We start from the raw sequence: 20,865 nt of genomic DNA, 5'->3' as shown, positions 1-20,865 counted from the left end.
TAATGTCAAGATAAGGGTAATGCTCGGATGTTGGAGAATGTGGTTTTATACAACAAATTATGCATAATCATACATACGCACGCACCCACAGGTATATATATATATATATAATATATGTATATATATATATATATATATATATATATATATATATATATATATATATATATATATATAGCTACCGTGTGGACTGTTGGACGAGTTTTAATTATTCGGCTTTTTTAACAAAGAAAACTACTTGATTCATTCATGACATTCCAATTGATTTAAAACCTATGCAGATGAGGCAGGAGGATTTGAAGAAAATGAGGGAAAGAGAAGTAGGCCCAATTTTTGTTTTCCTCTAGCTTTCTGGGCTACCTCTTTTATCTGGTGTTGACAATTATAAGCCCACCTCCCTCCACAAGCACCAGCTCAAATTTTCCCTGTCCAGGTCAATCCACGTCGGTGATGCGAGTTCACGCTCCTTGCTGAACACAAAGGAGGAAATGTAAGCGGGTGCCTATTATTGGAACAACGCGTCGCTCTGAAGCCTCGGTGTGGGTAAAAGGTACATGTATTTGTAAAGAAAAGGTCCCATTTATATGTGTGACCATTCTTCTGGTGGATTGGAGTGGGAAAGCAACACGCCCTACTCGCAGAAATACCCAGCACAACGCGGTTAGTGAGATGTGCAAGGCGTATAGACGTGTGTGAGTGTACGTCTGTACGGTTGCGTGGTTACTCCATAAGTTTATTTCGCGTTATTATTATTACAAGGGGAAAGTCACATAACGGAGCAAGGTGAGTATAATGACATTACTATTATTTGATGACTGATTAATAATTGTGATCATCTTGGTTGCTCTAAAGATATCGTTGTAGAGGGTATCTTTGGTAGATAAGAGTAATACGCGTAAACAGACATGACTCTATGTCTATAATATGTATAGTGCCCCAGGGTCTCTTATCAATACTTATATAATATTGACTGGCCCTGAGGGAGGTACCAGAAAATATTGCCCTAACTGAAAGCATATTGCCCGAGTCGAAGACGAGGGCAATATGTTTTCAGTGCGGGCAATATTTATCTGGTACCTCCCGAAAGAAAGGCCAGTCAATATCATAATTATTACCTATCCCCCTAGGTAAATTAAGAAAATATGTAAATACGGCTATACACTATATGATACAGATCAATCCACATGTATTTTGACTACCTGTAGACCATCAACATGTTGAATAATTACAAAATTGTTCATCAATGTATATCATTCAACTCCCTCGTATAGGTAATAATAGGCAATATTACACTGCAGCACTCAATTCAGTCGACATCATTGGGGTCATTTCGGTCGCTTGATCCTTGACATTCAGCTCCTAGTTGATCTATAGTGCCTGATGTTTCTTCGTTTGATGTCAAAACGAGCAGTAATGCAATACCATGCATTAGCATATCGGCCATAATAGACCTGGGATAAAAGAAAATTGCTCCACCGATGTGAGAGTTTGAAGTACATACATGAATACAAAGACTTACGTAGTTTCGTCGCAAAATGGGCTAAGCGCCATTTAAAGTATAAGTCTATCATCAGACAGAGCGAAATAAATCCTTTCCAGTGATACTTGATACATAACAAGGAATAATCTTGAAGTTATGATTACAGATATCTCGTATTTTCTTTCTTTTTCTTTGTGTGTGTGTGTGTGTGTGTTTTTTTTTTTTTTTTGAACAGCTTTAATCACACATATCTCAACCTAGCAAGAATGGGGTGAACTCGTTTGGTGATAAAACTCTTCATATACTGTTCTTTCGGGGATTTTCTTTTCATCTAATTTGTGAATCATCGGAAGGAAAAGGTGACGTCAACATGATGTATTATTGTCTCTCCCTCTTAAGTAAAGCACTGCAAATCAGGCAGTTTTCACAGTTTCAACCCCAAAAATATGAACTCGCACTTTCTCTAGACATATCCACCCACCATGGCAACCGATAACCACAGTGACAATGTTTCGTCATCCTCCACCTGCGCATCGAAATGTTGTGCGGGGTTCCGGTCTTGCTTGCCCCGTCTGCTCCTCATCCTGGGCTACATCAGTTACCTGTTGCTTGGCGCCCTCGTTTTCTCCCTCGTCGAGGAGCCGAGCTACGCCACGCTCGAGCATGAGCAGCACGAGAAGATCCAGTCAGCGGAAGATCGAGCCATAATAAGATTGAAGGCGGCCTACGAAGATGCCGCTGGCAACGGATCCAAACCGGTCTGGGACTCCGAGGCGATCCAGAGGCAGATACACGCCATCGTCGAAGAAATGGAGAACGCTGCCCTTGAAGAAGGGCCCGAAAACAAGACTGTGCACTTAGGGGATGAGTGGAGTTTTGGCAACTCTTTGCTCTTCTGCATGACCACGACTACTACCATTGGTGAGATGAAGCTTTGGAAGTATAGAATCAGAAAATTGAAACATAAGTAAAAATCCATAATACTTGAAATTTCCATGTCCAATCATGACCTTTCAGCAAATCTGCTTTCAACTGCGTAAATGATTTTTCCTCGGTTCTCTAATTCCTCCCGTGAGCCTAGACATGTTGTTGATAGCTTGTTCTAAAGTAAGATACAGGGAATTTCATGGTCTGATAACTTTCGCTGCAAGTGAAATATCGAAACTAATGTATCTTACCTTAGATGTAATGAAAAGTTATTAAGCAGATAAAGCACGCTCCTAATGAGGTGGACTTTCAACTGCAGTGAATACGTATGAGGTATATATTAGAAATCATGAGCAGCGCCATTCGATCCGTTTATATTTTGGTTAGTAACGATGTATACCAAGATGTTTTTATCATGGCAACTGAGGATGAAGGGGGGGGGGGGGGTGTGCTTATGAGCAATTCGATGATGAACGCTACCTTACCTGGGAATTTTATGATAACATCATTTTCTGCACAAGCATGTTGACACCGCCATAATGCTCTTTGACCAATGTGTAGACTACACAATACGCAGTCGATAACTTGTGGAAAGATAAAATGTATTAGTGATTGAAGCATATAATGAAAGAAAGGCTTGGTAAGAAAACCCTAACTTTGATGCAAGCATGCTCCTTGCGTTAGTAGGCCTACATCCTGCAGACATGAATATTACTATGACACTTTTCACTTCTGCATATATTGTGTTGCTTAGCTTTTTTTTTTTGAGCACTGACCCAAGCGTTCTATGTACAAACATCGCTTTTCTTTAATTTTTCCATCCATCTAGGGTATGGTCATCTCGTACCGCACACAATAGCTGGCAAAGTGCTGTGCATATTCTACACGTGGATAGGCATTCCCTTGACCCTTCTCCTTCTAGCTGACATCGGCTACCACATGGCTATCGCTGTCGTGAAGATGTTCAACCGGTGCGCTCGTCGTTGCTGCGGAAGTCGAAGAAGCATTCAAACGAAGAGGACTTACCGCGGGGATCACACCACGACAGACGGGACCGAAACCGAGCGTGATGAACCAGAACTGGATCTGACCGACGCCTCTGCCGGCAGCCCCGGCAGTAATGCAGCCGCAGACACCGATGAGCCGTTGCACGTGCAGCGTACTAATGATGATAAGAAAGTCATATATCATGACGATGACGACGACGACAGCGACGCGCTGTTGGACGAAGTACCCTTGTTCCTCCCCGTCATCATTTTTTGGACTAACATCATCCTGAGCGCGCCCGTCTTCGGCATGTTCGAGGGATGGGACTACGGCACCTCCTTCTACTTCCTGTTCATCTCAGTGACCACCGTAGGGTTCGGTGACCTCGTGCCAAAGAACCACGTTGGACTCCTGTGTGCCTGGTCTGGTCTGCTGGTCACGTCCATGTGTTTTTTCCTCTCTTACCGGAAGGTCATCGGCATGGCCAAATGGGTACTGTCATTCCTTAATGACAAACTGGGTGTCGCGAAGAAAACGAATGTGGAACAGTATTCGCACATCTAAACAATACTACAGTCAAACCTGTCTATAACGGTCACCCAAGGGAGACGAATAAGATGGCCTTTATAGGCAGGGTCTTTAACATGGCTTTTCGGGGGGGGGCGAATGGCCGTATACGGCAGGTGGCCGCTATCACAGTTGGCTGCTAAGTCAGGTTTGACGGTTTATGAAGCATTTGTAGGGACATCTTTGCGCCCACCCACTAATCTTTCACTTTCCACACAATTTTGTCCATCGTGAAGTGCACTGTTTAACAGCACAAAGATAGATTCATTTATTGACTGCCAATATTTGCAGCTGGTCGACGCCAAACTAAACAGCAAGGTAGGTTCACAAAAGTTCCCTATAACATTTTGTGTGACATCAGTCATTGTACCCAAGGAACAACGGTCACAGAGATGTTATTATAGCCTCAATTCATTATCTCAAAGTCAGCTCAGAATTCATCTCACTGGAGTTTCCCCCATTTTGACGATGTGAGGAGATATAACGTATCATCCACTGACCATTTAACTTGTATAAGGCTGCAAACAAACGGACAAAGTTAAGAAAGATTTACATGATGAGCCTTTGACTTTTCGAGTTGATTTCCAAATCTATATGTAGGAATGCTACCTTAAGTTCAAGCATGACATCACAATGCGGTACGAAACAGGGGATACGGAACGTTTCGGCGGGGGGTGGGGGGGGCGGGGCTGCGGACTGGGGGTCAAGGTTGATGGTACCCCCTATGGCCAGGGAAGAATCTAGGAACGGTACCTTCGAAGTTCATATTGGCGTTGTGATTAGTTTTTTTCTTCCCCCTTTTTTTGAACCTGTTAAAACTGTTCATTTCATATAGGGTGCCCGTTGTTGATACATAAGCGAATGATGTTTACTAAAATAATCATAAGTGGATCCACAGGTCTGTATAAACTGCCACATATCATTGTTCGTTTTTATTTCTTTCATACACAGTACATAGACAGCTACATGTGTGCGGATAGGAAAGAGGGACGGGTGGATGCTTGAAGGGATAGTGTATGCATGAAGTCATCCCATCCACATAAACATACCCGTTAAGCATGCACTTAAATGCCCCAGTCACATAGACATCCCGGATCACCCCGGACCACCCCGGATCTGATCCGGGGAGAGATCCGTGTTGACGCCGGGAGGCCAACACGGCAACTTTTGGAGGTCAAAAACATCCGGCGTCATCCGGGGATTGCCATGTTGGCAGAGCAATTCGGGGTGGTTCGTGTGGCTGCCGTGTAGCTGCCGTGTAGATCCGTGTATCTGCTGTGTTGATCCGTGTAGATGCCGTGTTTGTCCGTGTAGACGCCGCGCTCTTCCGGCCTTATCCGTGTAGCTGCCGTGTTAATATAATGTGACTGGGGCATATGCTAAAACACACACACACACACACACACACACACACACACACACACACACACACTCACACACACACACAAACGAAGAATGTATTAAATGAATGGTGGGCCATGCATTGTACTGACAAAGATTCTAGTGATTACGATGATGGTGAGGATGACGATATGCCAATTACATGATAATACAAGTCCTGATAATGATAATATAATGATAACGATGATAACAACAATATGATAGTAATAACAATAACAATGATGATAACAATGATGATAATGATGAGAAGAAGAAGAAAAGAAGAAGTAGAATAAGATTAAGGATAAAAATAAGAAAACGAACTATAAAAAATAATGATAATAGTAGTAATAGAAAAAAAATACTATTATCATTACAATAATGACTGTATCAATATTGCTGTTTATTATTATTGTATATTACAATCATAATACGTTGTATGTCAAATTGTAACATAAAACTTTCAACACGGAATGGAAGACAGAGTATGTCTCCTTGAGCAACACAATGCTCCTTGTTACATTCAGGTTTAATTGAAAGAGAAAATGTCTTAAAGGAGACCTCCGGATGATTTTAAGATTTTTACATTCGAACAACTATAAATTAGTTATACTGAGGACAGAGTTTCAGAATTTGTGAGAATTGGGATAAAGAATAAGAATATTTTCAAAATTTAGAACAAATTGCAATGAACAAGGATGATGACATGGCAGAGTCACCATAAGAATGCATGAGTTGGGGCTCAAGGAAGCAGAACAAAAGAAGAAGGCATGCATAGATTATACACAGGTGAACTCGCAAGTAAATGCTATTGTAATGGAATTACACTGCTACATTTCTGAAATATGTGAACCTCCTATGTCATCATCCTTGTTCAGTGTCATTTGTTTAAGATTTTTCAAAGTATTGTTTCTCTGCTCAAGAACCACAATAAATTCCACAAATCTATACATGGGAGTTGTTGGTTTATGTACTACATGATGTGAAATTATGAAAATCGTGTGGAATGTCCCTTTAAAGGCCTTACGAAATTGTTCGCTGTGCTTGCTGGCAATTCATACGCTTAGACCATACTCAGACGTACAGATGCCTTGATATATCATAAGAAAAGTATTAGATACATTCTCCCACAGGGTCTTTTTCGGGGGAGGGATGCGAGTGGACAAAACTTTGTCCCTTGATGTATTCTGGAATACATAGTTGGGTTAAATCATCTTTTCTCAACGATTTTCAAAGGTTGCTTGCTTTGTTCGCTTCTATACACAGCTTCTGAAATTTTTGTTCTTGTGAAATGCTCGCAAAAAGCAGTTCAGTGAATGGCCGCCTGCATCATTAATTCTCAAAATAACATAACAGAAAAGCCCCAAAGGGTTTACTTTGGTGACTTGAAAAATATCTATTTTTTTTCTCCTGATTTCACCATCTATTTGTCGACACGACAGCTTTACAGTATACCGTTAAGTATCTTAATACTAAAATGATGGGAGGGGGGGGGGCAGAATAAGTGGCAAACGCAAAACAAAATCGTCAGACTGACGAAAGTCAGCCAAAAGGTTGTATGCTGCAATTGTTTGTTTGTCTGTTAGCAGCGACCTGTGTTAAGTTATGAACGGATCTGGACGACATTCATTTTTAGAGAACGCCAGAGATGGTCCGCGGGAAACGAAAGAAACGAATATAAACGGTGATGCATTCGTTGCACGCTATTTTATATAGGAATGACCTGTTTTGTAGGTCTACGCTTCCCTAGCACTTTCTCACTCTGCTCGATCGCCTCCTGCTCACACGCGTCGACCATCTTTCCTCTTCTGCTATCTTCAAACCTTAACATATTAAGTGCTCGGGGAGGTGGAAGAGAGACACATCCACCTCCCTGGAACATTATGTCATAAAAGTACTGTATTCTGGCATCCAACTATACTATGCGTGACAGTGAGACTGTTATCGACCCCTCCAAAAACCACTGTTAATTGAGTAGAGAGCTCTTATATTTCGTGCCAAAGTAGACAAGGCCATCCATTAACTGTCTCTTAACTAAATGCGTCCTTTCGGGGGAGTCGTAATCGGGGTCGTAAGCAGTGACTTGATATTATGATAACATGAGCGTGAAAACAATTTGGTCACTTTACACGCTCAATCTTGGAGCAGGGATCTAAAGGTGGGAAGAGAATACAAAGTACACTCTCCGTCTGCGATCAGGATGTCGTGTTAGACTTTTGCAAGGGCAGTTCTCAATAATTTGTAGACTCGCGTATGGCGATACGTTCGCTGGGACTGTGCACGTCCACAAACTATTGCGAGCTGCCTTTGCAAAAGGCTAATGTCGGGTACTAGTATCATTATATACATGAACAATATTTGTATTGTATACAGACGTCACAGATATTGTTTGAAGTGAAAGCTGCCCATCCCATCACATAACCGTCTCGGGTTTTCTCTCTTCCTCTTCCTCGTCCTTGAAGACCAAGGATTTAAAGGATCTGTTAAGTTCATCTTGATGTATAATTGGACACATTTGATCGTTTTCTACATCTGCTTTTATATCCCATTTTGATTTCATTTTCTAACTCTCAAAACAAGGATTCCCTAACACGTATAATGGACCATGATTATATTTCGAAAATCATGAATTGTTATGTAATGGCAACTATTTAGCGTTTGATATTATGCGCTAGTCTTCACAACCTTATCAGTATTATCGTCCTCCGTGTGCTACCTTTGCAACGTAAAACCTTTCTTATTGCATATCGTGCCTTTGCCATTAATTTTGTATTAAAATGTGCGCTATGCATCAAATATTTACTACTCCCTTGTGTCCCTTATCATTCTCTGTGTGTTTCAGTTTCAGTTCATTTGCGGGGGGAAATTGTACAATTAGGAAGTACGCAGTTTTACACACTAATATGTGTTTGTATGCAAGGCCTGTGTCTCTCTCTCTCTCTCTCTCTCTCTCTCTCTCTCTATATATATATATATATATATATATATACATATATATATACAGTGGACTTCTGTTATAACGAAGTCCTCGGGACCGACAATTTTCTTTTGTTATATTGAAATTTTGTTATAACTAAACAAATAAAGAGAACAAAGAGCAGATAATTTTGCGGCCTAAATCTTTACTTTGTTGTAACCTGAACTTTGTTATAACCATGTTTGTTATAACGGGAGTGCACTGTATATGTATATATATATATATATAGAGAGAGAGAGAGAGAGAGAGAGAGAGAGAGGAGGGAAACACAGGCCTTGCATACAAACACATATTAGTGTGTAAAACTGCGTACTTCCTAATCGTACAATATATATATATATATATATATATATATATATATATATATATATATATATATATATATATGCGTGTGTGTGTGTGTGTGTGTAAGCCAATGTACACTTCCCATATACTCATTAAGGATATGATTGGGTTCAAAAGTGATACACGTGCACTAAACATTGCTGTGGAAGTATCAATGGCACTTTCCCATCTTAGAAAGTATGCAAACGATCTCTACACTCAACTTCCGTAATAAAGATATATTCAGGCATTGATATCACATTTACTGTCATTTAATCTATGACTACGGTAGCATTCACACATTGATATGACAATGCATTGTAAATACATTATGAATACTTGCATTTATATGAACAGCTGTACATAAAGGAATAACAGGTAAAATATTATGCTTGATCATTGCACATTAATACAAGGACCTTTATAGCTCACAGCTTACAACAGGACTGTACATGTCCACAGCATGAATGCTTCTGCAACCCACTGCTGAGCTCAGCCAGTACAATGCAAATGACATCCACTTGGTCATCTCCTACAACATTAATTGTTATTAAGTTTACACCTCTAAAGAGCAAGGAGAGGTCTTTCATGGTACACTACATTTATAATGAGTCTCATACCTGTATATCTATGACAGTACAACTAATTTCTACTATCTGCATTGATTTTTCACAATTTGTGTAAATATTTGTTTTGTTCTCTTTAATATCCCAAATATATGAATTGCCAACCACGACTAACAACTAGACCGGTCCCTCTTGTGTGGGCCTTGCATTGCCAAAACATTAATTTTCTTTTTGAAGTAAAGCATTTAAGGTCTAAATGACAAAGGACAAATCCTAATACCAGTGCTAATACTTGATTAAAATTATACAATCCCATGAATACAAATATCTCTCCATGAAGATATAACATTGTATCAACATCAAGACAATGTCATGTGCTACCAAACTTGTGGCTTTGTTCACATTAATTTCCCTGAGCATCATTCAAAATTTCACACTTGGAATGCAGATTAGTGACTTGAAAAAAAAAAATGCTCACTTGGTACAAAAAGTGAAAAGGAAACAAGTACATGGTTTACGTGGTGATGAGAACTTTTATCCAAGCAAGGCATTCAGAGTTCAAGGCAATATCAATGATTTTAATTGTACTGACAATATTTTAAAGAAGCTGAATAATACATGATACACTTGATAGAAAATAATGATTTCCTCTTTCTCTTTTCCTGAAAGTAAGGAAGGAGCCCTGATACGTTCGTAAAAATAGAAAGAGCGGAAGGAAACAAGGTCGCACTTACAATACTTAAACCATGCAACTTCACAATTTTCAGGAAGTCTTTCTGCATGGAAGTGTACTTTGATTGCAAGCCGAGTTCCTTTTAAAAGCAGACAGTCTTCTCATTAAAACCATTTAAGAATAGAAGCACAGCACAAGTGTGTATGTGAAGGGTGGGGAAGGGGGGGGGGGGCAGAATGATTTTGAAAATGAGAGGGACTAGAAAGTGAAGACTTAAGAACCTGTAAACTACCAACTCCCAAGTACTGTATTTCTATGGACTACCATCACATGCCAGAACCAGACTTTGACCTGTGAGATGACTCAATCAAAATGTAAGAGAGAAATAACCAAGTCTTTGGTGATATTCTATGATAAGACAACATTTCTCTTTGGCTCCTATCTATAAAAACAGAACAAACAAACAAACAAACAAACAAATAAATAAGATTGAGAGCAAAACTTCTGAAGTTAATATTTTTCCAGTCTCATCAAAAGATAACAATGATATTATCCTATATTAAGTTTACCTTCTCTAAGGTATGGTATGGTATGGTAAGGTATGGTAAGGTATCAATACTTCAGGCATAGATGGGGTATTATCTGCACGGGTACACTCTCTATGAATAAATACACTTTACATTCCCATTTGACAGTACCACAATACCCAAGCGGCTCAATTTAGAAACTGCATGAGATCTCAATGTCATGTGAAAGACAACTCAGTTAAAATTCAACTCTTCTCTGATCTAACATGATAACAGAAACATACAGTAAGAGATACATGTATACTTTCTACAACAACTGGCACAGGACAGCTCTCACAACATGAGCATCTCACATTGTCACTGATACATAGGTTTATACACAATTTAAACACAAGCATTAACAAACACAAAGGTTCATTCTATATGACCACAATGCATGCTTACAGTTTAACAGTGACTTATTAGTATTCATACAGAGCAAATGAATGTTTGGAGATTGATACCATTTTTACCAAGCTTCCCCCTTGATCTACGACAGTAAGACATAGCAATCTTGACTGCAGCTACTTCCTATGCTGTACATTTTAGGCTTGAACATGCATGGTCTCCACTTGGCAGCTACACAAAACACATATTTTTTTTGGGAGAAAATTATATGCTGGTTTTAGGTTTTTTTTTTTGCAACATGACAAAGCTTTAAGCTTGAAAATACATATCAACTTCACATAAAATCCCTGGATGTAACACGTCTGTGTAAAGCACACATTAGGCCTTGTAAGGTTAGCAAACTCTGTGTGTTCATGAGACCTCTGGCAGTAATTCTCACAGGAAATTTTTTCATACATACAAGATGTAAGATTGCATCTATCAAGTATGTTTTATATGTAATATTCTTCTGCCTGACATAAGTATGCAAATCTAGATGCAAAAAATGACATATAGCGGACACTATCTGACATGCTCTTACATCTGTTCATAAGATTTAACACACAGGTGCACTGCACTCCATGGTAGGAGTATGATTGTCCAACTTCAGAGAAATTCAGTAACAGAGAGAATATACTACATCGCTCATCTCCAACTGCACTGAACAAAACACATAATTATGTACAAAGTTATAACTTCTAACACACACATACATATATATACACACATATACAGAAGAAAATTTACATGTACATATATGTAAAATGATAACAGGTCTTCAACGTGAACATAATTCAGCCTCTGAATAACATTCGATTAATAACCAATTACCAATATACCAATTGATTTATAAATATTTTCTCTTTCTTTTTTAATGGGACCACTTATAAAACTTGCTGTCATGATTTCAGTAAGGAACTATCTGTAACCTTGTCTCATCTTTCTATTAGAATAGTGCAAAGTTCACATTCTGCAAATCCTTATGCCAGTAAAAAGGATCTATCATTCATGTCTGACTTTGCATACTTTCTGTAAAATAATCTTGACTGCACAACACTGTAGCAGCTTCCAAGAGTTCTTTCCACTCTCTGAGCTTTGGCAATTTCACTTAATAGACCTCAGTGCGAACAACTTTCTTCCTCATCGGAGAGAGAGAACGAGCTCCCGCTGATCGGCTGGGCCTTGTGTTGCCAAGCAACGTGGATGCCTCCTGATATCCCTGCTGGAACCCCCGCTCCATCTCACTCAGCGTATTCTCCACCCCGAGGCTGGTGATGGCGTGGGAGTGGTGCGCCTGGATCAGCTTCTCGAGGCGAGCGATGATCTCATAGTCGGGAACAGCCAGGGCCCCGACGTCCATCCCCAGCATGCGGGCGATGACCTGTCGGAAGTCGGCCAGCTGCTGCTCGCGGCGCTGGATGTCACCCATCAGGACCTTGGTGGTGTTGAGCTCATCGCTCAGGGCCGTCAGGGAGTGGGTGGTGCGTGCCTTGCTCTCACTGGCCTCGTGCTCGGTAAAGTCCAGCTCCTGCTTCATGCCGGCCAGCTTGCGGGCCTGTTTCTCCTTGATCTTCTCCAGCTTTTCCACCACCTTCTGCAGCTCTTCAATGGTAGCATTCTGGTGCAGGGATGTCAGCTAGGAAATGACATGAAAATTATAAAAACTTGAATGATTACTTTACAGTATCATCAGTGTTACAGTGTTGAAAACCCATCTCTTTTCAAGAGGATCATGCTCTGATTGCAAACAAAGACTTCCAAATAGTTAACATAGATTCAACTCCTTTAGGCACAAAAGAGGCACTGCAAAGTCAAGACAGTCATGCCATTATTGTTGATTCATCACTACATTTATGTAACTTGGGATGTTCTAAAATGCTCATATACACTAGCTGACTCTGCAGGTATGATCTACTCTCTTACGTATCACACTGACAAGCAACCTACCTTGATATTACTGACATCCATCATCTCTGCCTTGAGTTCCACCACCAGCCGCTTGGCATTGGCCAACTCGCCCCGCAGCCGTTCATTCTCCTTGACCAGCTTGCGCTGGCTCCACTCCACATCATCCCTCTCCTTCTGGAGGGCAGAGCGCCCTGCCACACCCTCCTCCAGAGAAGCGATCTTCTTGCGCATCAAGTCGAGGTGGAGGTCTTTGCTTTCCAGCTGCTGTTTCAGGGTCTTGACCTTACGCTGGAGAGCATACAGGTGCGTGTTCTTGTCGGCCACCAGCCCGCCCTCATGGTTGGCTAGCTGTTCTGCTCTGGACAGTAGCGTCTCCCCTGTCATGTCAAAGCCGACGTCGCGACAGATGGTGTCGACGTTCATCACGTTGGCGAGCTTCTCCAGGAAGGCCATGTACTGCAGGAGATCACATGATTAGAATAAAAGCCAATTAGTGGTTATTACATAAGAATATCATGGCATTATTGCACAGGCATCTTTAGCTGTCTGGGCCCTCTATCATTGTAACTTTCAATAAAGAAATGTCACAGTTTTATGAATGCATTTCAGAGGCTTACATCAGCTATTCGTGTTGAGAAAGCAGCACTAGAATACCAGCTGCAGTATAAACTGCCTTTTTGCTGTAACCAATTCTGATATTTAATGTTTAAATTGTTGTCAGAAAATGAAAAGGCATCACAAAGGCATTATAAGTCATTGACAGTTCACTACAGAAATCCTGCTGTAAAGATTGGTTGACTACCCCATTTTTCTACTGTAAACAGAGCAGCTCATTTCCATTCAGAATGGAAAATTGTTCAGTACATTCTATCTTAACTGCACATTCTCTAAACATAGTGTTTAATGTGTGGCTGAAAAAATGGTGTCACTTCCATGATGGTGTACTATGTTATTTGGGAAAATTATGACACTTTCATTTCATCTCCTTTGAAGCCAAGAGACAGGAATAAAAGATGAGTGAATTCTCGCATTGCATCAACAACGTCATGACAATGTCATAAATGCTAGATGCTCCGCAAAACGACTGCAGGAGATTGTATCAGAAAAAAAATATCAGTCAATTGATCTTTAAAAACACAGAACCAAACAGAATAATGACACTCTGGGTTGTTTGACTACTGAAATGGCCATACATGAGCATAAGAGGAGGATTGGTGGTAGAAGTGGTAGTGGTGGTGGGGGGGGGGGGGGATGGATATCAAATCCAGCTGTCTCACCTTTTGCCTCTCCAGTCGCAAGCTCTCCCTCAGGGCATCACTGGACGCCAGGCCATCTTCCAGCTCCTTGAGTCTGACCTGGGAAGAGCCGATGTGGTTCTCGGCCTCCCTGGCCCGTCTGATGGCTGCCTGGTGCAAGTTGGCCTGGCTCTCCAGCTGCTCAGAAAGATGCTTCACCTTCCTCTCCAGGTTCTCCACAAGCTGCACAGAAAAAAAAAAAAAGATTGGTTATTCAGTTCATTTCTTCCATATTATGACTTGTGCAAACCAGTTAAAAAAAATTGAATGTTGTGCTTCCTATATAAGGATTACCATGAACCCAGTACTCAAAATACATAAAATATGAACAAGAGTATCTAACAAAAACATCATAATTGTCAAACTACTATGTCATTATATTTAAAGAAGAACTCGCTGTATGATTTTAACAAAGTTAAAGCCAAAGCCTCATGTCATATGATAATGCTGACACAGTTCTTGAACATTTGTTTTGATGATCTGTGATTCATTCATCATGGCTAAATTGTATCTATTCCTGGTTAGTATAAGTAAAGGTGCCACATTTGTATTATTAATGGGTCCATGTGAAAAGGGTACCATATTTGACATGATCATCACATTCTCTCGGAAAAGTGACAGAGTTTGGCCAGACCAGTTACTAAGAATTAAACTTTGTAAATTAGCACTCCCTTTACATTAACACAAGTTAGTTAACCACAGCTCCTAGTTGCTTTGTGGGACTCCAACTTACTGAATCACGATCTCCGCTGGCCATCATGAGTGCTTTGACACGTTCCCTGATGGTGTCATCATGTGCACCACAAGGTGCAGCGCCACCCTGTGACAGAATCAGTGCCAGGGACTCTTTGAAGGCCTTCAGCTCATTCCTGGCCACCTGGGCATCAAACTGTGTGCTCTTGTAGTCCTGTGACAGTGCTGCCAGGCGAGCCTCCCGCTCCTCAAATTCCTGCCGCCTGGACGAAAGGGCATTCTTGTGCGCCTCCATGCGCTCCTTCAGTGCCTTGTTCTCGTCGAGCAGACGATCGCGCTCTCTGTATGCTACGTCCCGCTCCTAGGCATTCCAAAATTGACGAGACGAAGAAGGTTCAGGAAATATTCATGTGACTTACATAAAGTGCGGCTTAAAAAATTGTAAACCAGTCTGTTTTCTTTAATGTCTACAAATTTACACACATCACTACTTATGGTGGCAAATCCATATAACATGAATACACTCATATACCAGAGCACAACAGTATCCAGTTATATTAAGTGTTTTTTTTTTCTTTTTTTTTCACCAAGACACAAGAGAGACACATACTACAGTAAAAAAAAAAAAAAAAAAAAAAAAAAAGGTTTCACAAGAGACAACAGTGCCCCCCCCCCAAAAAAAAAAGGTTTCACAAGAGACAACAGTGGCCAATATCACAGTCTTACCAGCTTCATCTTCTCCACCGATGTGGCATTGGCCAGGTACGTCTTCTGCTCCCGTTCTATTTCTCCCACCAGCCGCTGAATGGTCTCCCGGCTAGCCTTGGACTCCAGCTCGCTGCTGTTGAGGGTCTCCGTCAGTGCAGACAGTTTTCCTCGCAGCATCAAGTTCTCCTGGCCAAGTTCCTTCATCTGTACAGGTGTGGAGTAAAAAAATGTAATGGTCAGTTTGCTTACTCCAACTATGTGAAGATAGGAACTTGTACAATTGACACCAAAAAAGGAGACACAGTCTATGGTATGTAAGAGAGAATGCACCAATGTAAAAGCTAAATCCCCACTTTATCTGTACATTGGAATGAACATTATACAGTAGTACATAAAAAGTAAGATATAATTATGAACTGAGGCAAAGCAGCTATAATCTTGGAAAATTTTGTATAATCTTATCAAGTCATGTATAATATATGCGAAAAGGCCTTTGTGTATGGCAAGGAAGAAGCACATGTTTATTGTATGTATGAATATATCATATATGTATTTCTGAAAAAAAGTATGAAAAAAAGTATGAAAAAAAATTAGGCAATATCCTTTTCATTTATCTATAAATCAAGTATTCATTCGTCGTTAACCTTCCATCATCATCATTACATAAAAAGACATAGTATATGTTTTTATCATGACCTTTTCATCCAATCATTTTTCAACCTTATTGGAACATATTTTGAGAACCATATGTTTTTGAGGCCTGGTATTTCCTTATCAATGTCACTCAGACAGCGATAATTCATTACCAAGTCCTCTAAGGGAGGGGGAGTTAGATGTGGACATGACAGATCACAAACCTTTTCGAGAATGAGATCTGGCGAATCATCTTCCAGCTTCATGAGGTCTCTCAGCTGCAGAAAGACCTGGTCAAAGCGTCGCAGGCGCACCCCAGACTTCTGCTCCAACTCCTCCCTCTCCATGGTGAGATCACGGATGCGGGCCTCCAGCTCCAGGATGCGTTCCTGCTGCTCCTTGGACTCCTTCTGGAGGGTGGTGATGGCGTACTCCCCTCGGGCGTGGACCCCCTCCAGCACCCCACTCTGATTCTCCAGGTCGCTGATGCGGCCCTGTAGGGACTGGATGAGGACCAGGTGCCCAGCTGCCTCACTCTTGTACTGCTCCGACTGAGCAGCTAGCTCCTTCACCTGCAAGTCGCGGGCAGCAACCTTGGCATGGCTCTCAGCAAGCTGTGTGTGTGCGGTTAATGAGATCACAAATATGAAAGATTACTCTTGCCATTCCTCCATCTCTTTTCAACTTAACTTATTCCTCTTTTACTTTATCTTTAGATAGCTCTCTACATCTCTCTACTCTCTCTCCCTGAGCGTCTGAATGGATATATGTCCATAAATCACAGGACCTCTATCTCTAACATGTTAATACAATGTGGACGGAAATAAATGTCAGCCGATATTTTTACATATTACCTGGTTTCAATAGTATATGATGTATATAAAAATAATATCTGAAGCATATTATACAGTTAATATATCAGTGTACAGATAATTTCATCAGTACGATTATCTGGGTTATCTATTTAACAAATTCAATTAGATTCTGACAGAAGGTTGAATCAAAATATGCCATATTTGCTTAATCTAGCTTCTCTATAAACAGTAACTTAGATAACGTGTTGTCCTTTCAATTTTCTACATCCTTTAGATGTGTCAACTCTATCTCACACTCGACTCTCTAAAAACAAGAATAATCACTAAATCAGACAGAACACCATAATACTCCTTGCTAATATGGAAATTCATTATGAAGTAATCTATGAATAAGTGGGCACTATGAAGTTTTCAAAAAATTAACCATCCACATTAAGCTAAACTAAGCTATTTCTGATCAAGATCTCCCTACAACCTCTTGCAAATGGAGTATAAAACGTACTCAGTCATTTGAATAGTCTGTTCACACACATACCTCGGTTTCGAGTTGTTCATTTTTAAGGACCACAAGAGCAAGGTCCCTCTTCGATGCTGCATCACTTTGCAGCTTGAGTTGCGTAAGTTTGGCGGACAATGCTGCATCTGTGTGCAGACGAGAAGGCTGCATAGAGAATGAAGGATATGAGTAGAAGTTAGCAAAACAACAACAACACAAAACCATGGAATGGTGACATCTATGTCAGAGTTGACTTACAATATAGAACAATAAGAGCATGAAATGATATTAATCATTGGTCATGATCATGCACAGGTACATATCAAACTTATTCTGTACTTGCATCCAAACACAAACATGTTCAAATTTATGAAATTCTTCCGTCAAGTTGTTTTTGAATGCAAACTGATTAAAGGTCCAGTTTACCTTTGCGAGCAGTGATTTCAAAAATGTTCAAGATATCATATTTGATGAATATAAGTAGGTCTGTTGTATCACAAAATGACATAACATATAAAATTTTTGCAATCAAGCCTAAAATATAAGGAGATATCAGTATTTTTCTCAATAAACCGTAACTGTAGACGGTTTAATCTGGAAGTATTCTTATTATAACTATTGTTCACATTTTGTGTATTTAACAATACTTAACATCGATTATACGGATTCAGTTTTTTTACAGTGGTTGTTTCTATCCCTAACTCGCATTTTAGAACTAGTTTAAAGCACGAATGCTGGGTTTTTGTTTCATCTGCAAATGGTAAACTATGCCTTTAAGAGACTGCCCTACATCGATGTAAATCAGTTGCAAACATTATGTTTCTTTTTATTCTCTATCAGGAATACAGTTCAACAAACAGCTAAATGTATTTACAAGTGAAGACAGACAACAATTGCATATCAATTTACAATGTATAGTATAGTATAGTATAGTATAGTTTAGTAAGATATAACTCTTGAAATAATGCAATCTTACCTTTTCCTCAAAAGCCACATGCTTTCTGTGCAATAAGATGTCGCCCCTGAAAATAAAGCCAAAAAAAAGGAGTAATAGTTAGTATCATTTATTTCCCTCTCGGATACGACTACTGATAGGAAAAGGTATAGTCCTATATAACACTCATAAAATTCCTTGCAGTAGATTTGTTGTTTCTGTTAATGAGAAAGAAGAAAAAAAAAATCAGCCTTAATGTAAAAGCTTGTTAAACATGAAAATACCACTTTTACCATGATTCACATAAATGAGATATACCATAAAATAATGTTGTTGCTAGACATCAAGATCTGTGTTTTTAACTGTTACATATACACACCTTTTTGTCTCACCTGTCATTACTTCGCCTGCTGTTGGCAGGGCACTAATTCATGGATTATGAGGAATATACAGTATATACAACTGTATATAATCAAGGAGTACGTCAAGATGTGTAAAGTAATACTTTACCTTGATAAGTCCTGAATGAGTTTGTCCTTCTTCTCACTGTCTGCTTTGTACAGTTTCACCTGCTCTTGCAACTGGAATACAACAGGGAGAAAAAGTCATTTTCACCATAAAACTGGTTTCAAGTCTCATCACATACGTTGTAGAATGTAATAAAAACATATACAGTGGGCATACAAACAAATGATTTACGAACGATCATGGCAAATTCTTTAAGGTTACATATAACACTAACAGTGTGTAAATAAATACAGATTTAATATTGGAGTCAGCAGAGTAAAGAAAACCCTGCCCCAGGAGAGAGGCAGGCCCAATTAGCATTTCAAAACATCTTTAGCAATAATGAATTATTTTCCAAAGATGTAACCCTTGACTTCTGAAAATACATTTCAGATAATAGGATGCGCACTCTTCCCACAGATTGCAAAGACACCAACCACAAAACCCTACATTCAACTTCAAACAATACATGTACATCAATCAATTTCTATCCCTGGATGTACTCTTGACCTTGGGTGGAAAAAAAAATCCTTTACAGATTTTATTTCCATTTAACAGATTTGGATTTAAGGTGATGTCTACAATGTACAAGATTTTCTGGATGTAAATCTGGCACATTTTTGTGCCTTTTGGTCAGTGTAACATATACTGTGTGAAGTGCACTAGCTTACAGCAAATTGTAGTTTCTACGATTCAGAGCAGAGATTATGCTCAACATTAATGTGTTTCCACGATCATTTTCAATGCATAATGTGACAGACATTAATTACTACATGCTTTGTACTCATACTGTGACATTTTGCGAGTATGCCCAGAAGAACACTGTTTAAAATAGAAATACTTACAGTGATATACGAAAGGCACACGACATGAAATACCTCTTCATAATTTTATTCGTCTATTGTATCTATTCTATCTGCATGTACACATGTATTTATCTCTCTAGTCTCTATTTGCCACACATAAAAATCAATTACTGAACGGTAAATCTCCGTCCTTGTTTGTTGTTTATTTCCGTGACGAAAGTACGGAATTGCATAATTTTCCATCGAAATTACTGCAGAGTAGAGCAACTTACATCTTGTACGAGTTTCCTGGACTGTAACGGGCTGGCAAAGGGTGAGATACCAGTACCGGCAGTGGGTGGCGATGCAGCAGGTGCCGACCGATTGTGAACTAACCTCTGAATTTCATCGTCTAAAAGTCGTAATTCTGATCCTCTGCTTAATCCCGTAGCCGATAATCGGGGAAGACCGTCTTCGAAACGATCCCTGCTATAGTAGGATGCCATATTTGCAACGTCTTAACGTGGAGAAATAATTATACCTGTTGTCGTGTTTGATCAATACATGTGAAAAAGAGCAAAATGTATCAGGAATGCGCATATGCAATCGTACATCTCAATGAAGCGAGCTCGCTGCGTGGTAAACACTCGTAGTACATGCAGCATTGGTGGTGCAAGGTGTACACAATACAACCTTTGCTAGGCAACAGTGAAACACTGCACCGACAGTGGGTGTATGCAGTAACCAAGTACTGCAGGGGGAGCGCACGGCACAGTGTGATGAGTGATCTGAGACCAGTATGCGTGATGGATGAGATTTAGTGGTAGTTGCTTCATTCACATACACACGTTACAGCTATACATAAGTGCTCAATTGAGGGGATTAATTAGTTACTCATCATCAGTGTGCAATTTTTGTATGCGTTTTTCTAAGAGTGTGCGTCACGACTGTTCTATAAAACCAGTTTGAGACAAAGTGATGAGATAGCTAATTAACATTCCCAAACTGATGATTAAAATTAATTATGGAGTGAGTATATAAGTGAATTCATATCTGATAGAAGCTGCCTCTTCTACGTTTTCTTTTAAGGCCCCACAGAAGAAACATTTATCGCTGAAATAAAACCATGCATGATTGATTTGAATGTCAAGACATATCTATTCTCTTCTTTTCTTCCAAAACCAAACGAAATGTCCTTCTGGACAACTGCAATTATATTTACCTCGCAGTCAAAATTCCTTGCAATAAATCTGCACA

The 20,865-nt window shown here is 39.8% G+C and overlaps 2 protein-coding genes across 2 annotated transcripts; one reads left to right on the top strand and one right to left on the bottom strand.

Moving 5' to 3' along the window:
• The first annotated feature begins 547 nt into the window (after nt 1–547).
• LOC140226818 (potassium channel, subfamily K, member 16-like) lies at nt 548–4,532 on the top strand. The gene is made up of 3 exons (XM_072307246.1): nt 548–783; nt 1,948–2,401; nt 3,237–4,532. Exons 2-3 carry the CDS (start codon nt 1,963–1,965, stop codon nt 3,956–3,958), a joined length of 1,161 nt encoding a protein of 386 aa, XP_072163347.1. The 5' UTR covers nt 548–783; nt 1,948–1,962; the 3' UTR covers nt 3,959–4,532.
• A 7,104-nt stretch (nt 4,533–11,636) lies between these two features.
• LOC140226807 (coiled-coil domain-containing protein 170-like) lies at nt 11,637–20,162 on the bottom strand. Its single transcript, XM_072307235.1, has 10 exons — nt 19,902–20,162; nt 18,827–18,897; nt 18,359–18,404; nt 17,422–17,547; nt 16,296–16,685; nt 15,457–15,642; nt 14,771–15,091; nt 14,020–14,220; nt 12,782–13,198; nt 11,637–12,470 (listed from the first exon to the last, which is right to left on the bottom strand). The coding sequence occupies exons 1-10, from the start codon at nt 20,112–20,114 to the stop codon at nt 11,943–11,945; spliced, it is 2,499 nt and encodes an 832-aa protein (XP_072163336.1). The 5' UTR covers nt 20,115–20,162; the 3' UTR covers nt 11,637–11,942.
• Between the last annotated feature and the right edge of the window lie 703 nt (nt 20,163–20,865).

Source organism: Diadema setosum, chromosome 1 (assembly GCF_964275005.1).
Source record: "Diadema setosum chromosome 1, eeDiaSeto1, whole genome shotgun sequence".
Lineage (NCBI taxonomy): Eukaryota > Metazoa > Echinodermata > Echinoidea > Diadematoida > Diadematidae > Diadema > Diadema setosum.
This window is presented reverse-complemented; position numbering and strand designations above follow the sequence as displayed.